The sequence below is a fragment of the Scardinius erythrophthalmus genome, assembly GCF_964197995.2.
Source record: "Scardinius erythrophthalmus genome assembly, chromosome: 20".
Lineage (NCBI taxonomy): Eukaryota > Metazoa > Chordata > Actinopteri > Cypriniformes > Leuciscidae > Scardinius > Scardinius erythrophthalmus.
In genome coordinates this window covers 5,299,690-5,325,997 of record NC_138240.1, presented here as the reverse complement: position 1 = coordinate 5,325,997, position 26,308 = coordinate 5,299,690, and the positions used below count along the sequence as shown (strand labels likewise).

Sequence of the window (26,308 nt, the reverse complement as noted above, 5' to 3'; positions counted from 1 at the left end):
GCCTCCTGAAATGGGCCCGCAGCAACCTGCTCTCGCTGAGAGCAGCGCACGTGCCGGGGCTCCTAAACATAGGACCAGACAGACTGTCCAGGAACCAAGTTCCGACAGGAGAATGGTCTTTGCACCCACAGACAGTCCAGCTGCTGTGGAAGAAATTCGGCAGAGCGGAAGTAGACCTGTTCGCGTCTTAGGAAAACGCTCACTGTCCAGAATTTTTCTCGAAGAGCAAGGACGCGCTGACCCACGAGTGGCCTCGCCGTCCTCTCTACGCTTTTCCCCCCGTCTCCCTCCTGACTCAGGTGATAGAACGGGTCAGGGAAGAAGGATGCTCAGTGCTGCTTGTAGCCCCACTTTGGATGAGCCAACCTTGGTTCCCAATCGCGATGCAGTTAGCAAGCACCGCCCCGTGGCCAGTGCCTCTGAGGAGGGATCTCCTCTCTCAAGCCAACGGCTCGATTTGGCATCCTCACCCAGAGCTGTGGTCCCTCCATGTGTGGGCCATCAACGGGTACCCGCTGACCTCCCACAGGGAGTGCTAAACACTATCACACAGGCCAGAGCTCCGTCTACGCGACGTCTCTATGCCTCAAAATGGTCAGTGTTCTCTAGCTGGTGCACAGCTCGTGGTGTGTCACCCCTGTATTGCGGTGTGACGGAGGTTCTTTCCTTCCTACAGGAGCTGTTGGATAAGGGCAGGTCCCCTTCCACGCTCAAAGTCTATGTAGCGGCCATAGCAGTGTTCTCTTCGACCACGCTCGGCCAGTCTATTGGAAGGAATGATTTAGTTATTCGCTTCCTTCGTGGAGCTAAGAGACTGAATCCTCCCAGACCTCCCACAGTCCCTATATGGGACCTTTCTACGGTACTGGAAGCCATGAAAGGTCATCCATTTGAGCCCTTGCAGGAGATTGATCTTAAACACCTGTCTTTCAAGACGGCGTTTCTTCTGGCTCTCGCTTCAGTGAAGCGCATAGGGGACTTACACGCGCTCTCAGTAAGCGCGACGTGCATGGAATTTGGGCCGAATGACTCTAGAGTTATACTCAAACCTAAGCACGGTTATGTTCCTAAATCCCTCAATACACCGTTCAGAGCACAGGTCATTTCCCTGTCTGCTCTGCCGGTCACTGAAGGAAATATGGACGAAAGCTCCCTTTGCCCAGTCAGGGCGTTAAGAGCTTATGTGTCTCGCTCGTCTGTTTTCAGACAGACGGAGCAGCTATTTGTTTCGTTCAGCGGACGTTCTAAGGGACAAGCCGCTTCGAAACAGACCCTATCCAGATGGGTAGTGGACGCGATAGCGCTAGCTTACACAACCAAGGGCATGCAGTGCCCGCTGGGTGTCAAAGCGCACTCCACGAGAAGCATGGCTTCATCGTGGGCATGGTCAAGTGGGATTGCCTTGCAAGATATTTGTATGGCGGCAGGCTGGGCCTCTCCGTCTACATTTATAAGGTTTTACAACCTAGAGGTTCCCGCACTACAGGCCAGACTACTGTCGGTCTAGTATGGCCAAAATCTCATAGCTGGCGCTGTCAGTTATGCAGCTATTGAGTATTGCAATCCTTGCTCTATGCTGCTATAAGGAAGATAGTGGCTAACCCCCCTTTTCTTCCAGGATTCCCTGTGGATCCCCTGGGTGATTATGTACTGTATGAACTCCGGGCTGTCGCCCTTGAGTCTATGGTATCAGATCCCAGCACGCACGGCGTTTTACAGTAGGTTCCCCTAGCGTATTCTACGCAGTACGAGAGTATCTCTCGTAAGAGAACGTACTCGGTTACTAACGTAACCTCGGTTCTCTCTAGAGAGAGGAACGAGTACTGCGTATCCTGCCGTGCCTGCACGCGCTCTGGTTGCTTCGACTATGAAAAACCAGAGAAATAATGCCTGCGAGCGGTATTTATAGACCTAAGCCACGCCCGTTTCGGCGGGACGTGACGCAGAGGGCGCGAAGCGCCCTCATTGGGTCTGACGTCACTCTAGGTCTCGCTCGATAGGCTTAAGCAGTTGCCAGCAGACCAGCCAATAGGCGCGCGAGCTGCCTCGCCTATGTCTGTATGCTGCCGCAACGCGTTTTACATTAATACAAAATTAAAGGATAATTTTTTTGGCTTCAGTATTCTCGTGGAAAAGGATTTTCCCCTAGCGTATTCTACGCAGTACTCGTTCCTCTCTCTAGAGAGAACCGAGGTTACGTTAGTAACCGAGTACGTTCATGTGCTGCTTGAGTTGAGGCCAATTTAAAACCATTTAAATCTTTGTGGACTCGGCCGGACTCGACTCGGACTCGGATGTTAAGGACTCGGACTCAAGTGCGACTCGGCCCTCTTTGGACTCGGACTTGGACTCGGACTCGATTGTTAAGGACTTGGACTCGACTCGGACTCGACAATGGTGGACTCGGACCCAACACTATTATCCTGATCATTGTAATGTTCTAAGTGGATGTCATAACAAATGTCAGTAGACCAGGAATATTTTAAAACAAGCGGTTAATTCATAAATCTGTAAGATTTTAACTTATTGCTATGGAAATACAAACCGGAAGACAGAACACAATGAGTGCAGCGCTGAAAAGAGGCAGAGCTACATAATGGCGTTATGAATGCACTTTTGGTTTCACATTAGCATGCATTTACATGCATTTCAGAAATGTGTCAGAACGCAATTCATTACACAATGCAAATACACATTGCATTTGCAGTGTTAAAGCGGGTAATACAAAGCTGTCTTCTACAGTATTTTTTCAGGTGAACTGTTGCCATTACAATCTCAACAATTTAAAGATAATCACGCTGAGCGGGTATGTTTAGTTAAACTGTTGACATGTAGCAAGCTATATGAATAAAAACACATTTAATGGCACAGACATTTGAAGGGAACTCTATCATCCCCTAATGAGATTTGTTACTGTACAGTAACATGTATCAGGACCATGCACTTGCAATGCGTTGGCTAATCATGCATGTTTCTGGGCTAAATCTGTGGCTATTGTTCCCTTTTCTGGTTCGTTGGTCAGCAGCCAACTCCATTTACATGCATACAGGAGCATGTGTGATGCATTGCATATCAAAAGCAAAGTATCTCATATTGTCTTATCAGTACATCAAAGGGTGTTTTCTCTCATTGCAAGCACGTTGCATTTAGTATTTGGTTTATTTTACAAATCTCCCCTAAATGTCACAAATACTAAAAGTTAGTTCAATCCTATAAAATAATCCACATGTGCCCTTGTTACCAGTCAACCATTAACAAATCTGTGACAACATTAGTCTGGTGCTCAGCGACAGATGGAACGAACAGTTTGTTCCAGACAGAATCATTAAAGGGGTGATATAATTCCCTTTTCACAAGATGTAAAATAAGTCTTTGATGTCCCCAGAATGTGTATGTGAAGTTTTAGCTCAAAATACCCCACAGATATTTTTATATAGCATGTTAAAATGGTCACTTTTTGAGGGTGAGCAAAAACGCACAGTTTTTGTGTCTGTCCCTTTAAAATGCAAATGAGCTGCTGCTCCCGGCACAGAGGGCGGAGCTTCAAGAGCTCCTTAGCAGCTTCGATTACCTCACACAGACATGCACTGAATTTCTAAAACTTTTAGCCTTATATGTTCAGATCAGAGTCAGAAAGATGGAGAGACTCGTGCCAACATGTAGACAACATTTCTGAATGGTTAGTTGATGAATTTATGTAACTTGTGTGTAGTTATCTTCTAGTCATTGATTAGCATATTCTGTCATGATAATCTATAAATTACATCCCCGGGGGCAGGTTTATGTAAATTCTAGGGTTGGTGATGTCACTAACCCGGGAGGAATGTTGTGTAATCCCTACCAGCAGTTTGATGTAGTCCTTAAAGGAGAACACAGGTCAATTTTAACATTGAGCTCATTTTTTTGTAAATTTGGAGTGCTGTCAGTACAGAGAACAACTACAAAAATCGGTGTTGCCTACACTGTGTTATCCTCTTTTTAAAATTTGCACCCTGTTGACTTCAATGGGGCAAGTTTTAAACCTGCTTTTAGCCTCTTAACATCCTTGATGTGTCATTACAAGTGCTCAGCCATGTGAGTGATTGGTGCAACAGGGTGCAAATTTTAAAAAGAGGATAGCACGGTGTAGGCAACACCGATTTTTGTAGTTGTTCTCTGTACTGACAGCACTCCAAATTTACAAAAAAATGAGCTCAATGTTAAAATTGCCCGAAGTTCTCCTTTAAAAAGCAATTTCTTTAAAAGAAAATATCTCCCTTTGCTTTGAACTTTGAGCGTTGTAACTTTGCAGATGTTGTTTATGCTCAAACAGCAACATTACACACTAACTAAAGTTAGAAAAGTGAAATCATAATCAACCACCCCTTTAAAAAAAACTATGGAAAAAGCCCCTGTTAGACTTACATCATGCACCTGTTAAAGACAAAATATCCAGATTCTAAAGATAAATGTGTGGCAATGCTTGTAAACAATAATAAACACAGCAAATATTCATTCAGTCCACATAAAATCTAAATTAGCCCTTTTTACTTTCTTATTACTCTTTCCTGGTCATCAGTGCACAACACGGTATTGTAGTGAAATCAAAATGTGCCTCTCAAACAACTTTTTATTTTTCAGCTGACATCAACAAGTTCTCTTATTTGTTCACGCCTTCCACCAACATCCTGTCAAACAGTGAAAACATCCATTAAAGAACTGTAAAGGGTTGTTAACGTTGCTTCACGTTGACGTTCCTATGTTGACGTTTGTAAAAAAAAAAAAAAAAAAGGAAAGAAGAAATGCATGTGCAAATCTAGCACACAAACTCTCTTAATGGTAAGTTTAAAAGTAGAAACTTAAAGCACTTGAAATCTTCCTTTTGAGATGGATGCATGTTTGTTTGTAAAATGCTTTGGCTAATTTCATTATACTTTCAGAAAAACAAATAAAAAAGTGTAGTTCTCTTACGAGAGTTCTCTCGTACTGCGTTTGAATAAACGCTGCGGGAAAAGTCTCTTTTCACGAAATACTGAAGCAAAATTATCCTTAATTTTCATATTTGTAAAACGCATTGCAGCAGTGCACAGCCATGGCGAGACGGCTCGCTCACTCATTGGCTGTTCTGCGGCAACTGCATGAGCCTATCGAGCGAGGGCTGATGCAACATCAGACCAATGAGAGCGCTTCGCGCGCTCCTCGTCACATCCCGCCGAAACGGGTGTGGCCATCCCCTATAAAAGGAGCTCGAGTAGGCTGATTCAACTGATTTTCATCTCTTCAGCGAAGCTCACGCATCGCTGGATCACGAAGAAGCAAGCGTCGTCGAGGCAAGCTTTTCAGCGGGACGAGCCCTTGAAGCCGCTGGCCTTCGCCGCCTCTACTGCCGTACCTGCTGCGCTTTCCGGCGCTTCATATCCTTTTACCTGCTCTGTTCTGTGTGTGTGTGTGCAGTGTTCCCTGAACACTCACCCCTAAAAGAGCCGCGTCTTTATCAAGATGCCATCCTGTGGCTCGTGCCGAGCCCCGCTCACCGAGGGAGACCGCCACGTTATTTGCGTCTCCTGTCTGGGCGAAGATCACGCAGCGCTCGCGCTCGCTGACGGCGGCTGCCCTCACTGCGAGCTTTTGCCGATGGTGACTCTGCGGACTCGCCTGGCACATTTCTCCGAGCCTGCGCCCCCCGCCGCGGTGCCGCGCCGCAAGAAGCGCCGCTCGCAGCGGGCCCCGGAACCCTCTTCCCCAGCTTCGCCGGCTTCCCCCGAAGCACTTCCCGATGCTCAGCGCCCGCAGTCTGCCGCCGCTTCATCTGAGGAAGTTGTTTCTGAAGTCGAGTCGGTCGAAAAGGATTCCTGCTCTCTGCTAGCTTCAGGCAGTGAGGACTGGGCGAGCTCTGCGGACCTCACGCCTCCTGCCCGAAAGCCGTCGGCTAGAGCTAGCATCGAGAGGGAGCTCATGCGAGTACTCGCGTTGGCCGCGGCGAGCCTCGGCCTCGAGTGGTCTGCACCGGAACTCCCCTCGCGCACCCGGCTTGATGGTAGCTTCCTCCCTGGTGAGCGCACTTCTCCTGTGTCTAAGCCCGCTCCGTTTCTTCCTGAGCTTCATGAAGAAGTGGCGAAGGCCTGGAACGCTCCCTTTTCTGCACGAACACGTTCGTCTGTATCCCCAGCATTTTCCTCCCTGGATAATGCTCAGGACCGAGGCTACCTCACTCTGCCGCCGGTGGAACAGGCGATAGCAGCCCACCTTTGCCCGCCCTCTGCTGGACGGCGGACTAAGCCTATGCTGCCGTCAAAAGCCTGCCGCATGACGACGTCGTCGCTGCTCGCGCGGATCTTCTCCGCCGCTGGGCAGGCGGCATCGGCCCTGCACACCATGGCCACGCTTCAGGTTTTCCAAGGCGATCTCCTCCGCAAACTGGACGAGATGGACCTGAAGCTATCTGCATCACGGACCTGAGAAGCGCGTCGGATCTCTCCCTCCGCGCTACCAAGGCTGCAGCACAAGCCATGGGACGCTGTATGGCTTCCGCTACCGTAGCCGAGAGGCATTTGTGGCTGACGCTCACGGAGATGGCTGATGCAGAGCGCAACGCGTTCCTCGACGCCCCGCTATCCTCCGCTGGCCTCTTTGGATCTTCTCTCTCCGAGTTCGTGGAGAGATTTTCCGAAGCCCAGAAAGCGTCACAGGCATTCAAGCACTTCCTGCCGAAGCGCTCCAGTTCCGCAGCGGGCCGTGAGAAGCAGGCCCCTCGGAGCTCACAGCCTCAGCCCCCGGCCGCCGCCTCACAGCGACAGCAGCGCAGCTCACGCCCTCGCTCTCGCTCTACCAGCCGCCGCCCCACTCACCGCGGGCCGCGACCAAGGGTTGTGTTGAAGCCGGAAGCCCCAAAGAAGTCCTAGCACGCCTAGGAAAGCGCAGGTGTGTAAGCCCCGTTGCGACCGGGCCCTCACCAAAGCGCACCGCTGTCTCAGTCCCAGGAATTGCGACTGCTTCAGCGTTCTCAGCAGAGCACAAGCCCGCACAGCTGCCCGCTTGCCTGCACACAAAAGCCGTTTTTACGGCTACCCAGATAAATCCCGAAAAGAGTGTATTTTCTGGTGTCCCGGCCAAGGCCGATGGTGCTATAAATGTAGTGTTGATGCCCACTTCCCTGTGCCCATCCCTACACACAAGCACAGCCCTGCACACAGGGCCCGTACTCATAAGATCGACGCAGTTCGATCGCGCCACAAACATAGTCAAAGTGCCCACTTCCCAGTGCCCACAAACGCTATGTCTGGCAAGCCACAGGCTCCCTGTAAAAACGGGACCTGTGAGCACCCGCTCTGTTCAAGCAGACAGCGCGGCCAAAGCAGTAAACGTGCCCGGTCCCCGCCCACGTTCACTTGTAGGCTGCATGAGTCCCATGAGACCTTCTCAGACCTCCCTCGTTCAGATAAACACTGTAGCGGGGTCGAGGATGAGCGTGTTGCCCGCTGTATTACGCGCGCTCCCCGCCTCAAATGTCACAGGCGTAACGCCTATGCTAGCGCGCCCCGAAGCGCCGCCGTCGCACAGCGAACAGAGGGCCTCAGCATCATCAGTTCTCCAGCTGGGCCTGCTTCGCATGCGCCCTCTGCAGTTCTGGTTGAAAGCGCGAGTGCCACGCGGAGCGTGGGCACTCAGCCGATTGCGCCTCAAAGTCGATCAAGACTGCGCAGCAGCCCTGAGACCATGGGCGGCGGGCGATTGGTACCGTTCAGGTGTAAGCCTGGGGACTTCCTCGAGAGTGAAAGTGGTGTCTACGGACGCATCCACCTCGGGATGGGGAGCGCTGCTCGAGGGCAGGCCGTTCTTTGGCCTCTGGTCAGAACGAGAAAAGCTCCATCATATCAACTGCCTGGAAATGCTAGCAGTTCACAACGCGCTGACGCGCTTTTGTCCCCACATCAAGGACCAACACGTCGTAGTCCGCTCGGACAACACGGCCGTGGTGTCCTACATAAATCGCCAAGGCGGTCTCGGTTCCAGTTCCCTTTACAGGCTGGCCGAGCGCCTCCTAATATGGGCTCAGCGCAACCTGAGCTCGCTGAGAGCGGTGCATGTGCCCGGGACACTCAACCTGGGTCCAGACAGGCTGTCCAGGAACAATGTTCCCACGGGCGAATGGTCTCTACACCCACAAACAGTCCGGCTGTTGTGGCAGAGATTCGGCAGAGCGGAGGTGGACCTATTCGCGTCCCCAGAAAACGCTCATTGCCCCGTGTTCTTTTCAAAGAACGACAGCGCGCTGTCCCACAAGTGGCCGCACTGCCCGCTATACGCGTTTCCCCCAGTCTCCCTCCTACCTCAGGTGCTGGAGCGAGTCAGGGAAGTGAAATGCCCAGTACTGCTTATAGCACCGTTCTGGGACAACCAAGCCTGGTTTCCAGTCCTGATGCAGTTAGCAGACTCCGCTCCATGGCCAGTGCCATTGAGGAGAGATCTCCTCTCGCAGGCCAGGGGCTCGATTTGGCACCCACACCCAGAGCTGTGGTCCCTTCATGCGTGGACGTTCAACGGTTACCCGTTAGCCTCACGGATGGAGTGCTGAACACCATCACTCAGGCTAGAGCGCCTTCCACCAGGCGGCTTTATGCCTCGAAGTGGTCGGTTTTCTCCAGCTGGTGTACAGCTCGGGGCCTGTCACCCCTCGATTGTGAGGTGACGGAGGTTCTCTCCTTCCTACAAGAGCTGTTGGATAAGGGCAGATCCCCTTCCACGCTCAAAGTCTATGTGGCGGCTATCGCAGCGTGCTCGACAGCAACGCCAGGCCAGTCACTGGGAAGGAACGATTTAGTCATCCGCTTCCTCAGGGGAGCTAGGAGGCTGAATCCCCCCAGACCTCCCTCAGTCCCGGTGTGGGACCTTTCTACGGTCTTGGCAGCCATGAAAGGCCCCCCCTTTGAGCCTATCCAATCTGTTAGCCTCAAACATCTGTCTTTCAAAACGGTGTTTTTGATGGCCCTCGCTTCGGTGAAGCGCATAGGCGATCTGCACGCGCTCTCTGTGAGTCCAACGTGCTTGGAGTTTGGGCCCAATGACTCCAAAGTCATACTCAAACCTAAGCACGGCTACGTGCCGAAATCCCTCAACACTCCGTTTAGGGCTCAGGTTATTTCCCTGTCTGCCCTGCCAGGGTCAAACGAGGAAGGGGACTCGAGCTGTCTTTGCCCCGTTAGGGCGTTAAGAGCTTATGTGTCCCGCTCCGCTGCCTTCAGACAGACGGAGCAGCTCTTTGTCTCGTTCAGTGGACGTTCCAAGGGAACGGCTGTTTCGAAACAGAGCCTGTCCAGATGGGTGGTTGACGCCATAACAATGGCTTATACTACCAAGGGCCTTCAGTGCCCGTTGGGCATTAGAGCGCATTCCACGAGAGGCGTTGCCTCATCGTGGGCCTGGTCTAGCGGGATTTCCTTACAGGAAATATGTACGGCGGCGGGCTGGGCCTCGCCGTCTACATTCATAAGGTTCTACAACCTAGAAGTTCCCGCCTTGCAGGCCAGGTTGTTTTCGGTTTAGCCGTATCAGCTGTCTACCACGACACTGATTTCGCAGGCGCACAACGCCATCGAATACTTCACCGCACTTGCAAGCCAAGTATTTTCGGCGTATTCGAGTCAGCTGTCTAAACACGGCACTGATATCGCAGACGCACAGCGCCGCCGAAGTTCTCTGGGCAGAATTGTGTAAGACCCATGTTTTCCCACATTAGCCAGGCTCCCTCCTGCCTATGTGATGTTATATCGCGTCTAGAACGCACCTATTTGGGCGAAAGTGTGTAAGTCCCACATTTCCCACATTAGCCAGGCTCTCCCTGCCTATGTGACGTTGTATCGCGCTTAAGGGCGCATCCATTGGGCGAAATTACGTAAGACCCACATCTCCCACATCAGCCAGGTTTTTCCCCTGCCTATGTGGCGCTGTTTCGCGCCTAAGGGCGCATATATCTGGGCAAATTTGCGTAAGACCCACATTTCCCACATTAGCCAGGCCTTCCCCTGCCTATGTGATGTCATACCGCGTCTTAGGACGCAGCTATCTGAGGGTGGTTGTCCCCCCCCCCCCCTCCAGACTCTCCGAGTCTACCGGGTGATTATGCACTGTATACCTGGACTAGCTTCCAGTGGTCGGTGTTTTCTCATCCCAGCACGCACGGCGTCTTACAAGTGGTTCCCGCAGCGTTTATTCAAACGCAGTACGAGAGAACTCTCGTAAGAGAACGTACTCGGTTACTAACGTAACCTCGGTTCTCTCTAGAAGAGGGAACGAGTACTGCGTTCCCTGCCGTGCGCGCGGTTCGCTCTGGTTCGCTTCGGCGATGAAAACCAGTTGAATCAGCCTACTCGAGCTCCTTTTATAGGGGATGGCCACACCCGTTTCGGCGGGATGTGACGAGGAGCGCGCGAAGCGCTCTCATTGGTCTGATGTTGCATCAGCCCTCGCTCGATAGGCTCATGCAGTTGCCGCAGAACAGCCAATGAGTGAGCGAGCCGTCTCGCCATGGCTGTGCACTGCTGCAATGCGTTTTACAAATATGAAAATTAAGGATAATTTTGCTTCAGTATTTCGTGAAAAGAGACTTTTCCCGCAGCGTTTATTCAAACGCAGTACTCGTTCCCTCTTCTAGAGAGAACCGAGGTTACGTTAGTAACCGAGTACGTTCTCTCAGCTTATTTTATTGTTTACATACAAGTTTAAATTGTTGATTTAAATACTTTTAAGATAATTTGGTAGTTGCTGGTTTTAAACATTTATTCAGTGTCCACTAAACTTCCATTGTCAGTGCATTAGATGTTTTCCTTAAAAAAAACATAAAAATATATTTTTATATCATTTTTTTTTTTGTTACAGGTAGTTGAGCTTTTCTCATGGCAAGAGCTCTGTTGAAACCACCTTTATTGCCACTGTCTTGGCTTGCTTAGTTGGGGACATTCAATTTAACATTTAATTTAATATTCAACAATAATATTGATCTGTCTGCATTGACACTATTATACAAGAACTGAACTGAGCTGGACAATGACTTCGGTTTACTCCAGACGGCTATATATAAATGCGGCTATATATAAATGAACTAAATTAATAACTTTTTTAAAACAAAAATCAAACATCACTGAACTTACTTAAGCTGGACTGTGACCACTGATCTATATAATGATTCTATAGTCATTCTATATAGATCAGTGACTGTGACGCTATTTTCTTCTGGAAACAAACTTTTTTGCATTATTTTCCTGTTAGCTCTGTAAAGCTGCTTTGAAACAATCTGGATTGTAAAAAGCACTATATAAATAAATGTGACTTGACTTGACTTGACTTGACTTGACTTGACTTGACTTGACTTGACTTGACTTGACAGAGTTAAAAGGTAGTTCACCCGAAAATGAAAATTCTGTCATCATTTACTCACCCTCATGTCGTTCCAAACCCATAAAACTTCCGTTCATCTTCGGAACACAAATGATGATATTTTTAATGAAATCTGAGAGCTTTCTGTCCCTCCACTGACAGCTACGCAACTACCACTTTGACACTTCAAAAGTTCAAAAAGTTCAAGAGATTGTGAAACTAATCCACATTATTTGAGCGGTTTAGTCCAAATTTGCTGAGCAGACACGTTCACTTCATATGATGAACAGATTTAATTTAGTCTTTCTAAATTCACATATAAACATTGATCAGCGAACATAAACAGAAGTCCAACCGAACCTCAATGAACCTCATTGGTTCTCACACACTGAGCGAACATGCTTGAGCCGTTTACCACAAGTGATGTGTGCATTGATGAATGTTTATATAAAAGCCTATTGAATAAAAGCCTAAATACAATCTGTTCATCATATACAGCGATCGTGTCTCTTCAGAAAATTTTGACAAAACCGCTCAATTCATATGGAATAGTTTTACGATCTCTTTATGAACTTTTTGAAGCGTCAGAGTGGTAGTTGCGTAGCTGTCAATGGAGAGACAGAAAGCTCTCAGATATTATTAAAAATGATCTTCATTTGTCTTCCGAAAATGAGTGAAAGTCTTACAGGTTTGGAACGACATGAGGGCGAGTAAATGATAACAGGATATTAAATTTTGGCTGAACTAACCCTTTAATTTTCTACCAGTTACATTACATTACACTGGTGGTGGTTGAGGAGAGATTCCCTGATACAATTGTAAAGCACTTTGAGTGTACAGTAGTACATATGAAAGCGCTATATAAATGCCTCATTCATTCATTCATTACTTAAATAAAATGTAAAAATTGGGTGTATTTTTGATAAAGCATACCACAGATGCAGCTAACGGAATTCAAGCTGTTAACCCAGAATATTCCTATAAGGTCTTGCTGATCAAACATACATTAAGCATATCAATCACTTACTTGATGTCGTCCTCATGGGCAAAGATGATGACTCCTCGAGCATTGGGGGTCTCCATTAGTCTCTTAATGATCTTGTCAAACTCTCCTGTTTTGGGCTCTCGTGGGATCTTCATGGACTGAGCGATGCACAGACCTCCTTTGTCAGAGAGAGAGAGAGAGAGATGGACACCGATGCTGAAATTTTTCTCGACTAAAATGTGACTCACTTTCTATTTATATTAATGACCGGCATAAATTTCTGGCAGCAGATGGGTACAAATGCATGCAGCTGTCTCAGTCTTTGGAACTTTTTGAAAGATAGCATATTAATGGAAAGTCCAATCTGGATCATATATACTGCAGTGTGTTTTACATCGATAGACTCTCAAGCACACCAAAAGCTTCAGAGCTTGATGACTGTACAGATACTGTACCTGCCTCTCGAGAGATCTGAATGAAGGCATCTACTCCACTTTCACCATAATTCCCCTCTGATGCTAAAGTGGACACATAGTTCCAGCCCAGTGCCTTCACGATGTCCACCATAGCTTGGGCCTGGTAGGAGTCTGGTGGTACCACACGAGAGAAGAAGTCATAGCGGTTATTGTCGCTCAGCTCTGGTGCTGTGGAGGCGTAACTGATCTGGGGGATCTGGAAGACAAAACGAGAGGAGATTTAAATTCCTTTTTCAAAGCAAGTATCTTGCTAACTCCCCTAGGTGGGAGGAAAAAGTAAAATATATATATATATATGTGATTTCTTAGTCTGTGTTTTTGTCCTGGTTTCCAGTAGAAATATCAAAACATCCTTAAAACAAGATAAATAGATATGAGATGATTATAAGACTTAATTTCAAAGAGCATTTCTTTAATTCAGTTTTTTTTAACCCTTCTGGCAAGTATTTGTTTTAAAGCTGCAGTCTGTAGTTTTTCCTCTTAGTCGCCATCTCTGTTCGAAATCTGCGATTGCAGTTATTCGCGGAATTATCAACTTAACATGGGTTGTGCCTCGGCATGGCACAGCGCGGATGAATCCACTGTTTTGAGGAGAATGATAATGTCATTCGGAATCACAGATTCTACTTTTTGGAAGTATGACCAACATAAGCTTTTTGACCAGAAAATGTAATCTGAACAAGTAAGTAATATCCACTTTTGTTCTAACCGGGAAAAAAAGCATTACAGTAAATCGCACTGATTAAATCTAACGATCGCTTACCATATCACGTCAAACCGTGCAAATTATACTTTGTTCTCAAATTGTTAATGTTAACAACATCAGCATTGCGTGACTACATTTAATGCCCTTCCGATATTATCCTTGTTTTTGCATGCACCGGTTGCAGTGTCTTTATTTCTGTAGCAACTCTGAAGTCCGAAGTCTTTTGCATTTTGCAAAGCGTGAATCTCTAGTTGTCACTGGTGATTGTCGTTTTAAGCTTTCTGAATCCACCATAAAATTTATAAGTTTAATTATATCAAGTGCTGTGAGAAAAGGCTATAAATCTCCACCTCCAACATCCTCACACGCAACATAGCCTATACTAGTCGAGACTCCTTCTTTATGTGTACAGATATGACGTAATGATGCAAAGACGTGCTCGAATTTCCCGCGGAAATCCACCAGTATCAGTGGAAATAAAAACATTATTACAAGCTTACCGTTGAGTCGAGCTAAGGCAAGCAGATAGATTGAACACTGGCTGGTTATGTACTTGCTCAAAAATTTATTTTGGATAATTTTTAACCCAAAAAAGTTACGTACTGCAGCTTTAAGCATAAACCTCACCAAATATTGTATGCTTAAAACTTTTTTAAATCCTTGAACGGATTGGCTCCTGTATACATTTCTGATTTATTATCCATCCACAATCCTGGAAGGTCTCTTAGGTCATCCAACCAGAGACTGTTAAATGTTCCTCGGGTTAGATTGAAAAAGAGAAAAGATCGAGCTTTTGACATTGATGCACCAAAACTTTGGAACAGCCTACCTGTTTTTATTAAAACTGCCTCTACACTGCATGAGTTTAAAGCAAAACTCAAAACCTATCATTTTTCTTTGGCTTATAATTGTAGCTGATTTGTGCTGTGTCTTGTCTGTTCAGTGTTCTGTTTTTGTAATTTTGTTGTACATGGTTTTAAATGCTGACGATATCTGATATAGTGTACAGCACTTTGGTCAACAATTTTTGTTTTTAGTGGTGCAATACAAATAAAGTTGAGTTAAGTTGAGTTGAGTTAAAACAAGAAAATGGTAAAAAAAAATAGAATAAGATAAATAATCTTAATTAAAAAAATAACTTCAAAAGTTGGTCAGACTTCTTTAAAAAACATTAACACTTATGAAAGCTGCATTTATCTGATTACAGTAAAAACAGTGATATTATAGAATATTCTTATGATTAAAAAGAACTGTTTTTTATTTGAATATATTTGAAAATGTAATTTATTCCTGTGATCAAAGCTGAATTTTCAGCATCATTACTCCAGACATCAGTGTCACATGATCCTTCAGAGTTAATTCTAATATGATGATTTGCTGCTCAAGAGACATTTCTTATTATCAGTGTTGAAAACGGTTGTGTTACTTAATATATTTGTGGAAACCATGATACATTATATTCAGAATTAAATAGAAAGATCAATATAACAGTATTTATTTAAAATAGAAAACATTATAAATGTCTTTAATGATCAATTGAATGCATCGTTGCTGAAAACAAATGAAATCCCCAATAAAATGTGACAAAAAAGTTGTTGCTTTGGCTCAAATGAGTGTTAGCATGGTACTTCATACTTTTATAGGCCACTCAAGCTTTGACAACAAAATGTTGTAGTGAATTATCAGCACTATTACATCATTTGTCTGGAGCAAACGCATGATGCCCGCTGTTGGTGTCATCATGATTGGTCGCTCGGTTCACCCAGTGACTGATAAACCTAGATCGACTCCCTTTTTTTATAGCAGTGAAAGTGGAGCAACGATTGTGTCTCGTCAGCTAATGCACAGAAGGTAAGCGAGGTCTCGGCATGTGGGTGAGCCGTATGGGGCAGACTTACAACAGGTAGATGGATGAATCAACGATCCATTTGACAGATTATCTGTGAGGATAAGAGGGGTTTTAGTCAAATTAAGTTAAGCACAGGAGGAGAGATACAGAGATCAGGAGGGGGGAAGGAGAAGAATTCATTTAACACTGATTATGTCCGGCGGCCCCCGCGAATGAGACTTTAACCTAGCGTTTCACAATCCTGCACATTACAAGTGTCTAAAAAATCTGACACACCCAATTCAGGTCATGGAGCACTCCACTAATGAACTGATGAAATGAATCAGATAACAGGCCTTTACAAAAAAGTACTGTGATGGTACCATGTTACGCGGACTGGGCGATTACGCAGATTTCACAATCTAATTCACAAGCCTTTTTTAGATTCCCATCTCGATTCGATTCATCTGAAAATATTTTAGGTGCATGTCAATGACGTCTAGTGATTAATGCTGTAAACTGTACATGAGACCCTCTCGCTTAGTACATTACTATAATATTACAGGTTAAAATTGAGAACAGAGCCCAAACAATTATTAAAATCAATCGCTATGTATTTTTAAATGTAATAATTAACATTAAATTTAAAACAAGAGCTGTTTACAAACATTTAAATTGCACATTACCCAGTTTTTATTTCAACTTTCTGATATTACTGTTTCCACTCCAATTTGTTGTTGAAATGTAATCATTTAAACGGAGTCTGTCATAAAAACTTGTTTCATGACAGATTTGTTCAAATGTACATAAAAAAAATGACAAACAGACAGACAGACAGAATCGCTGCATGGTGTTTCTGACGTCACAAACTACCATGTAACCAATCACGTCAACGTGTGATCGTCAACGAGTGGATCTCTGAGCTGTAGCGAGTGAGTGGAGGCGGGGCTAATTTGTATATTCATAAAGCCACGTATACTAAATGAGGCAAATGTGTAGAGTTGCATTCAAGCTATTTTAAGGCATGAATATTTTTTTTTTCAAGGAAAATACACTTAAATATGTCATTTTGGTGATCAAAGATGAGTTTTAAGGGATAAAATGATTGACTACAGGGGGGGGGGGGTTTAACTAATGGACGGTAGCTGTTGCTGCTCGCATCTCAGCTTGCCTGACAGACATTTCTGGCTGGATGAAGGACCACCACCTTCAACTAAACCTTGCGAAGACAGAGCTGCTTGTGACCCCGGCCAACCCAACACTTCATCACAACTTCTCCATTCAGCTCGGTTCGTCGTTCATAACTCCATCAAGGTCAGCCAGGAACCTTGGAGTTGTAATTGATGATCAATTGAACTTTACAGACCACATTGCTAGAACTGCCCAGTCCTGCAGATTTGCCTTATACAACATCAGGAGGATCAGGCCCTTTCTATCAGAGCATGCTACACAACTCCTTGTCCAAGCACTTGTTCTATCCAGACTGGACTACTGTAATGCTCTTCTGGCAGGTCTTCCAGCTTGCACTATCAAACCTCTGCAACTGATACAAAATTCTGCAGCTATAGTGGTCTTTAAAGAGCCGAAGAGAGCACACGTCACTCCTCTCCCCACAAAATTGCACTGGTTGCCAGTTGCTGCTCGCGTCAAAATTCAATCGACTTCACAGTGCTAAATTTTACTGCACCCCATTTTGGGGGTATGATTCCCCACTAGTCTGATTCCCCAGCTGGACAGGTCTCTGGCTCAGACAGAAGTATTTAATATTCTGCACTAGTGACTCCATAACAGCAACGTTCACTACCTCTCATCAGAGCCGTCACGATCCAAATCCAACCTTTTAATCACAGTAATGGCTGCTGTCTGCCCCTGATCTGTGTCCACGCACCCAACAAAAGCCCTAATTTCAATGATGTGCATGTAGTATTTTTTTATGTTTGTATTTATGTGTCAATGCTTATGATTGTCAATCTGTTCGCCATTTGTAAGAAAATTCACAAAAGAAATCAAAATTAAAGCTATGTCCTGTACCTAATTTCGGTTTCAATAGGAAATATATCAGCACAGGACAGAAAACCAGACTCATAATGTAATATCATGTGTTCTTTAACATCCCAGTTCCCAGCAAGCAGTTCTGTGTTTAAAAGACGTCTAATAGCCATCCAAACACAGCCTTGACGTCTTGGCTAAAACAATATTGGGCAATCAGGGAAAATGTAATAGACATCTAACCATAGCATAGCCCAAGAATAGATGCATAGGCTACGCATAGAACATGTCAAAGAAATTATACAAAACACCTTGTAATCACTGTTGACTTTGCAAGTTATTTTGGCAAAAACGACATGTAACCAAATTAAAGGTTATTTTGTCTAGAAGTGGGTTACTCATAGCCGGACTACATCGGGTTTATAGTTAACCAAGACAATGAAATGACGGCTATTGCTTGCTGGGATGTTTATCAAATTAAATGGAATTCAAATGGAGACTTCTGATTAAGTGTTCTACTTTTTAGATGTTTATATTGATGAAAAAGATCTCACGTGATCCCATGTATCTCCTCTAAAAGATATCGCAAATCTTGCTCAGGTTTGACAAAACAACAAGAGAAAGAAAAATCAGAGATAGCGCTAATTTTGTATCAAATTCTTCCAACACCACATGATCTGAATTCCTATCCACATTTATTTTATAGCTCTTACTGTAGGTCAACGATTGTCTGCTATCAAAGGACTTTTAGGAGAAACATCTGAGTCTGAGACATTAAATGTATTCATTTAGCAGATGTTTTTATCCAAAATGACAAGCAAATGAGGAACATCCCAAGCTATTTGTCATACAATTCAACCAATATTCATTCATAGTCGAGAATGCCATATTTGAACTGAAGTATAAACTATAGATTAGTTAAATAAAGGTAAGCAGAAAGGAAGAAAAAGTGTAGACAAAGAAACAAAGAGGATACTTCAATGGAAGAATGCTAGTAAGTTTCCAGATCTATGAAAGAGCAGCAGTACAACTGTCCTCAAGGAGTTGATCTGTTGTCTGTCTTTTTCTACAACAACAAATCAATCCATCACGATGTCGCCACTGGTCTTCCTCAAATGACCCGAACACAGTTCGCATGAAGTTTGAGACGACTCTTAAATACCCTTTGCTGAAAGCGCATTCATGAATCATTGGCAGTAGCCTAGAGCAATTTTCTTGATTAATTAGACACGGCAGTTAATTAGAAGCTTTGATCCAAGACTTCTGCTCTCCAAACAAACATATGATAAAGAAAATGCTCAGCATGTTATTCAAAAACTTCACTTTTCAAGCTTTTCAACTTTACCAACACTACATAAGATATTTAAAATGTAGAAGTTTCATGGTTAATAAAGACCTTGACTACATTCATTGCTATAAATAATCTTTAAAAAAATGATCGTCACAAATCATAACTGTAAACATCCAAACATTGTTTATTATAATATATACCCCCTGGATATGCCTTATTAGAGGTTTTTGCAAACTAATGCTCATACTCAAGGTTAGAGATTTAAACAATAAATACAGACATGAATGATTCCTCAAATTTCCGAATGATTAGATGAATTTTAGCTTAGCAGATGTTAAAACAAGCAGAAAAAGATAATTAGTCCTACACTAAAAGAGGGATCCGTACTATTTCAATACGCAAGTGAGCTATTTACTGTGAATGTATAAGACTTCTGATTTCATGAGCCACTTTAGGTAGATAACTAGAAGATTGCATGGTCATGTTATATTTTATTGTATTTTTGTTCATGTTCCTGTGTTTCTTTTCAGTTTAGTTCACGTTTCCATGATTACTGAAGGTGCATTCAAGCCATGTCGTAATTACCGTAACGATTCTGAACTATAAAAAGCCTTCATGGGCTTGTAGAACTTGTGTGTTCGACTTGAAGCGGCGCTATGCAGACGGATCGGTGCATGACATCAAAGTACCGCGAGAGCAATTCGAAAGCATACAGAGCTTTATTTACGGTAATTACGACATGGCGTGAACGCAGAATATGTTCTCCCTGTTCAGCCCGGTCTCACCCCAAAACGTCACATACTGACGCGTCTTGACCATACGGCAACATACGACGAAAAGGGTACCCCTAAAACGTCCATATGAGACGAAGACATAAGCGCACCAGCAGCGCCTCTTAGCGGTACCCTAACGCATACCTAAACCTACCCATAACCCGAATCGTCACATATGGACGTTTTAGGGGTACCCTTTTCGTCGTATGTTGCCGTATGGTCAAGACGCGTCAGTATGTGACGTTTGGGGGTGAGACTGTGTTACCCTGTTTGGTACCTATGAATCCCACATGTATCTAGTTTAAATTCTCCTGTTTTGTTCAATCCTCTGTCGGTTCACGTCTTGATTAAGGGCATGTTTACACGACAACGATGTACTAAAAAGTTTTTCTTTTTTTTTTTTTGCATAAACGACAACATTGTCAAAACAATCCTCTTTCACAAGGATCCGCAAAAACGACTAAAAACACTGTATTATTCATGCCAGGCCAGTAGTTGGCGATGTCACTTTGTAAAGAAACATTACGCACCTATAAACTGAACACATAATACGCATGCGCATGACGTCACTGTTTTCACAAATTTGCGTTTTTGTTGTTTACATGAAGATGATAACGCTATAGTTTACAGTAACTTGCACTTTGAAACCCAATTTCAAAAGTTTGCTTTTCAGACTGCCAAAACGCTGTTGTCAAGTTTTCCGTTTTTAGTTGATAACGGTGTCGTGTAAACGTACCCTTAGTGTGGTTAGTGATTATTATTCATGTATTTTCCTGTTTATTAAAGTATATTTGTTAGAATTCTGCATTATGCATCTCTTGTCAACCACCACACTTGACAGAAGAGTAACAAAATGCAGTAAATGGTAAAACTTGCACTACAACCCAGTGTGTTTATGATAATAAATTGAAAAAAATATGAAAACAAATACCAGGTTGCCATTTCAAATGGCTGACACCAGAAAACTTGCACATTCAAGTTAAAAATGGCAGTGCAAGTTTTTACATAACAAAGAGTGATACAAAAAAAACAATATCGTAGAGACTTGTGAGCAGACCAACCAGTAACCACACAAAAAACACACATTAACACACCCATAGACCAACACAGTGACCATTGTAGTCCAATTCATAAACAAATTCAAATTCAAATCTTTTGAAGCAGTTGATTTTAGTGAATCAAAAACAAATCATACAACCAGTGTAGTCTGACTCATGACCAAATCAATCTTTTGAGTCACTCCTTTTAATGACTCAATCAAAAATACTTACTAACTCTGTCTGATAATGTTTGATGATTTATTCTAATGAATCCTTTATTGAATTAACTGCATTCATTATATAAAAGGTGATGCATCGCATAATCGTTTCATAAAAACGCAACTGCTGTTGTCTTGCGACTCTTGTATTAAAAATGACCTGAGAGGAGGAGTAATTTCTTGAACTAATCAGTTGTTATAAATAAAACCAAAAAAGTATTGATACAAAGCACATTTAAATCTTGTATATTCAAAGTCATCTCAATATTTGAACAATGTTTACCATGATATTTTATAGTGATGTCTTTCTGTCCCCTGGGTAGACCATGTTTTGAAGGTCTTGCTCTAGGGTGACTCAATACTGATGGATATAAATCTCTCGCTTGACGGAGGGAGAGACATATTTGCCATAGGTTTACCAAATCCGACACACTATTCTTGAACATCTGAGCAAATGCTTTCCGCTGGCATGAAATGAAGTGAGCTTTTAGCCTATTTCCTTAAAGGAATGTTCCAGGTTCAATACAAGTTCAGCTCTTTCAACAGCATCTGTGCAGTGCCGTCCTTTACCACAGAAATAATTCAACTCATCCCTCGGTTTGTAAAAACAAGCAAAACAAAAAAAACATTTATTATAAATGAACATTCAATGGAAGTTTTAAAAGCACAAACGTGCAGCTTTTTGTTGAAGCACAGCACTTATATTAATTCTTCCATACAAAATATGTTTTTTGAGCTGCAAAGTTGTAATAATCCTTTAAGCGGTGGGACTGTTCGGCGGATGAACTTCTGACATAATGCCTTTGTTTGGATTTTCCTCTATGTAAACAGAGAAGGTTTACATGTTTACTGGCTTCATAACAGGCATTGAAATACTGGATATAACTTTACATGAACTTCTATGGTAAATGCATTATATTTATTTATTTATATTTGAACAGATCGATACAAGTTAAAACTAACAGCATTTCTCCGAATCCAGAATCTTCCTTAAGTGTATTGTGCATGCTGTGCAACTATAAGCAACTAATAGGCCTATAAGGGTGATTTCACACAAATACGACATTCAATAAGGAGAGACCGAAGGACTTCACACTGGCAAGTGAAAATTGTATTGCTGACAGCCTGATAATTCAGTGTCTCGATGCATAATAATAGCAAATGACACGAAAAAGTTCACATAAAAGCGTTCCCTAAAGTTCAACAAAAAATAGCCACAATTTTCTCACTTGAATTAACTACCACAGACGACAGTGCAATTACTGACCATTTAACTCACAATAACGGCAATTAGAGGAAACTCTGACAGCTAAGGTGCCTGTAGACACTTAGATCAACTAATGCAATGATTATTTATTCACAAAGAAACATGTAGCAATCTTAGATCAAAATACAATCTCTCCATTGACCCATTGCGTGCAATTTCTAAATGACTAATGCTCACACATGCACCTCGCAAAGTGATTTCAATCCTCAAAACTCTTACTGTCAAACATTTGGCCTGGTAATTTGCTTTCACTTTCTCTAACAAACTCAATTTGAGTTTTATGAACGTAAGCCAGCAGCTTATTGTACCAAAAGGTCCTCTAATTTTGCAGCTACTGTAAGAGCCTGATGTGTTTCTAGACCCCCAGACTCGGTTTAACGGCTCAGGGCAAAGACAGAGTAATTAAGGCCAGAAACACACTTACGCAAGTATGTGAACACAAACACTTCTAAATACACAAGCTCAATTTAATGCATCAGAAGACAATTCATGGCACGATGCAAGAACGATTTGCCGCAATGGGTGCAAAAACATGCATTGACTGGTGGGTTGCAGATCTGTTCTGATAGCAGAAGGGGAAAAAACATATGCTAAATTGTGCATATTAGATGTCACGGTTGGTTTTTAGTTCATGTTTATGTTTTCATGTCTTTTATTTTGTAGTTTTCATAGTCATGCTTCCTGTTTGTCATGTGATTCCAATATCCCGTCATGTGATCCTGTCATGTGCTTCTGTTAGCACTAGGATAGCACATTAGGATAGCAAAATTAACAAGCTTTTTTAAATGGAGGATAAAATGCTTACAGTAAATGTTGTTCTTCAAACTCTGCTGTATTTGTCGCAGATTCATTCGTCACTTCTATTTGTTAGTAATAATGTCAACATGGAGAGGTTGTGATGCAATGTAAAAGAAAAGCTTTAAATTAAATATGGGATACTGAAGCAAAGCCAACCGAGAACCACTGCATTAAATTGTCATCTTCTACATTCATTTTTCTCTTTCAGCTGAACTATAATAGTTTGAAGAAAATCATGCTGAGCATGCTGTATTTGGTATTAAGTTTGTAAAGATAAACTTTTGACATTTTTCTAGCAGCTACTGTACCCATAGGTGTCGATTTGGGGGGGGGGGGGGCGGTGGGGACGCATACCCACCAGATTTTGTCATGAGTAATTTTGTACCCACCACTTTTAACTTTCGTCAATATTAATTTGACTTTTGGTTCGATTTTTTTTTTTACCCTTTTACAGTGGTTATGACTTATGAGGAGCAATATGAGAGAGAAATTTGGTAATCATTGTCTGATCCAACAAAAAAACATTATAATATTTATTTTATTTTATTTTTCGTGTTCGCATTTATGAGGGAAAAAACAACGTGTCAGTTCTCGGTTACGGACGTGAGCGCTCTGAAAGCGGCACTAAAAGACTGCTTTAAAACTTTCACAGAGACCTCAAACAGAACAGCTGCCTTTCTTTAAATTTAATTTTGTATTAATTATATCTTAATTTTAATCAGTGTTTCATGAACCATTTGCCTGGATTTAATAAATAAGATAAGATAAAATAAGAAAATATAGCAGAATCACGACATGGAGGCGGCGGCGAGTGAACTGGAGTTTGTCTCATAAATGAACCGAAACTCAGCGTATAATGCACATTCACATTCACAGCGTATTTAGACACATTTAGACGCATTCATAATCATTACTTTTACCGGTTCTTTGTGGCAAGCTTTATGCATGCGGTCGTGCGCTTGAGTGCGGCTATATTACGTAAGCGCTCATTATCCTGTAGGCTATAAGTAATTAAATTAATATAAAGGGCCGATTTGTCCACGAACGATTTAAATGAACAACTAGCCTACTAGTCGACTAGGAAAAAAACTTTTAATAAATAATTATTGACAAAATTAGAATATAGTAAAAGTTTTTTTTTTTTTTAAGTTTTGGGTGGGCCTGTTGAAAAGTGGGGCCGTGCCTGAGCTACAGGACATCGTCTTTCAAAACATAACCTGCGCGCAAGAGAGAAAAAAAATTAATGCGTCATTGTACCCAGCACTTCTGAAAATGCACTTCCGAATGCGTCTCTGTCCCCAGCACATTTCAAACCAAACTGACGCCCATGACTGTACCCCAATAATAAAACGCTATAAAATAAAAAGGTTTAATGTCACATGCATTTAAAGGGAACTCTAGTGCCCCCTTAAATCTTGAGATTTGATAGCCACATGCAGGTCGAGTAGATTCTAGATTAAGTAGATTCAGTTCAAATCTAGACTAAAAACACATCTCTTTGACCTAGCATACACATAACATATTATAGACTTCTATAATTCAATGTTAGGCTGCATAGATTAGGTCAGCTGGAACCGGGAACACTTCCCATAAATCCTGATGTACTTGTTACATCATAAGAAGGACGGTGTTTACGCTAATATTAGTCTCTCTGTTTATCCCGAGGTTTACCGCGGTCCGCCGGATCCAGGCCGTATCCAGATCTGATGAAGGACCTGCGCCTGGACATGACGACAACGCAGTCCTGAAGTGTCAACCAGTCCATCCCCTGTGAAGGCCTCCTTCCCTTCCCTTTACCTCTGTACAGATAAAATGTTGTCGGGATAATTCCGGTTCACGTGGCTATGCGGAAGCGAAAAAAAATTTCTTTATTAGAAATGTTTAAGGCCAGACAAGTAGTTTGTTGAGGGTTTGTTTGTAAAGAAGGACTACATGCCTGCGCACATATATATTCAAACGCGCATACCTATAGACTGAACACGTGATACGCATGTGCACGCCGTCGGCGTTTTCGCAGGTTTGCATTTTTGAGGTTTGCGCAGAGATAACCTTGTTTTTTTTAAATGTCAAGGCTTGCACCTTGGAATCGATTTCACGGATTTACAGATTTACGTTCTCGAGCCGCCAGGCACTGTTTTGTGCAGATGAGAGGGCCGGAGCGCGTTGAGGGTTTTCTGTTAGAACGGTGTCGTGTTAGCGGCCCCTAAGCTAATACCTAATGATCTTTGCAACGGAAGTGAATCAATCAATCAAAACTAACTTTAGCTATACAATAACTTTATTCTAGAGCTGCTGTAAAGCCAAAACAATCTATGTTACTGTAATTTCCTATTATCACTGTAAAGCTGCTTTGAAACATCTATAATATATTGTTAAAAGCGCTATATAAATGAAGGTGACTAGATACAAAAAGTATGTGTCTGTGTAGGGGAGGCTTTTGGCCAAAGCTTATTCATGGAATAAGGCCTGAAATGCACTTTATGCAAGTATGCAAATGCAGACGCCCCTATTTTGCTGTTTATAGGTGCCTAATTATGTTTTTGAAGGTCTCCTAGAATATATTTACATAACACTAAATAATTTGCAAAGAGTTTTATGCATCTCAATGGAGTTCACAAAAAAAAAAAAATCTGAAATATTAATTCTATTTGAATTTCCCACATTTTGTTTGCTTGGTTCACCTAATTAGCCACGAGGTTTAAAGAAACGCATTTGTTGTCAAAAAACAACAACATACTCATATTGAGTTCAAAAAAGTCCCCCGTCCCACATACCGTGAATTTCACTGTTGTATTGTTTTATAATCTCATCTGATGCTTTTGGCAAGAGGCAATCAAACTCCTCTGTTCTATAAACATCTCATCTGGGTCTCTGGCCCATAAAACTAAGAGTCAGCAAGGGATCTCTGCAGAGTTGTATGCCACATAAAGACGAGCCGTAAAAAATTGAGTACCTGGAGCTGTTTCATGAGCCAGAGCACTAAGTCTTATCATTAAAAAAACATGCGGTTTGCTACCGTGTCCCATCCAGCTAGAACGGCCACAGAAACGACATTCACAATTATGCAACTGCGGCACAGCTGAAGTGCTGATTTTTACTGCAGTTCACGCGGTCTGTTGGGGCTTATGTGGCTCTTCCATTGGAAGGTCTGTGACCACTTTGTAATCCAAATGAGAGTGCGTATGTGTGTGCATCTGAGAAAAAGATGTCCGAGCGACTCAGAGAAAGACGTGAGAGTTGTGTATGTGCGTGCATGTATGACTCCCAGCATGCTTTCTGGAGCACTGCATTGCATTATAGGTCTGTGCATGCTCATGGATGTGTCATCTCTGTCTGTTAAGCGGGAAGGACGTGCCGTCTTTAAAGTGAGCGTCTGACAGGGAGAGTCATAACCGTGGGGTGAAGTAAAAGCTCATTTAACTCGGCTGTGATCGCGTTTGCCCTGACCGTGGAAAGCACGAGATATGGCCCCTCTTGCGTCAAGACACAGAGCTAAAAACAGAGAAATGATAACACATGCTGCATCCAAATTCACATACTATCTGTCCTAAACAGTATGTGAGATTAGAATTAGTGCATCCCAAA

General features: G+C 43.2%; 1 protein-coding gene across 1 annotated transcript in view; it reads right to left on the bottom strand.

Moving 5' to 3' along the window:
- The window catches only part of grm6a (glutamate receptor, metabotropic 6a), a 68,795-nt gene that overhangs the window by 27,822 nt on the left and 14,665 nt on the right, over nt 1-26,308 (bottom strand). Inside the window, exons 3-4 of the mRNA XM_081349651.1 lie at nt 12,793-13,009; nt 12,380-12,515 (exon numbers count right to left, since the gene is read on the bottom strand). Coding sequence (XP_081205777.1) covers nt 12,380-12,515; nt 12,793-13,009 — 353 coding nt within the window. The remainder of the gene's footprint in view (nt 1-12,379; nt 12,516-12,792; nt 13,010-26,308) is intronic.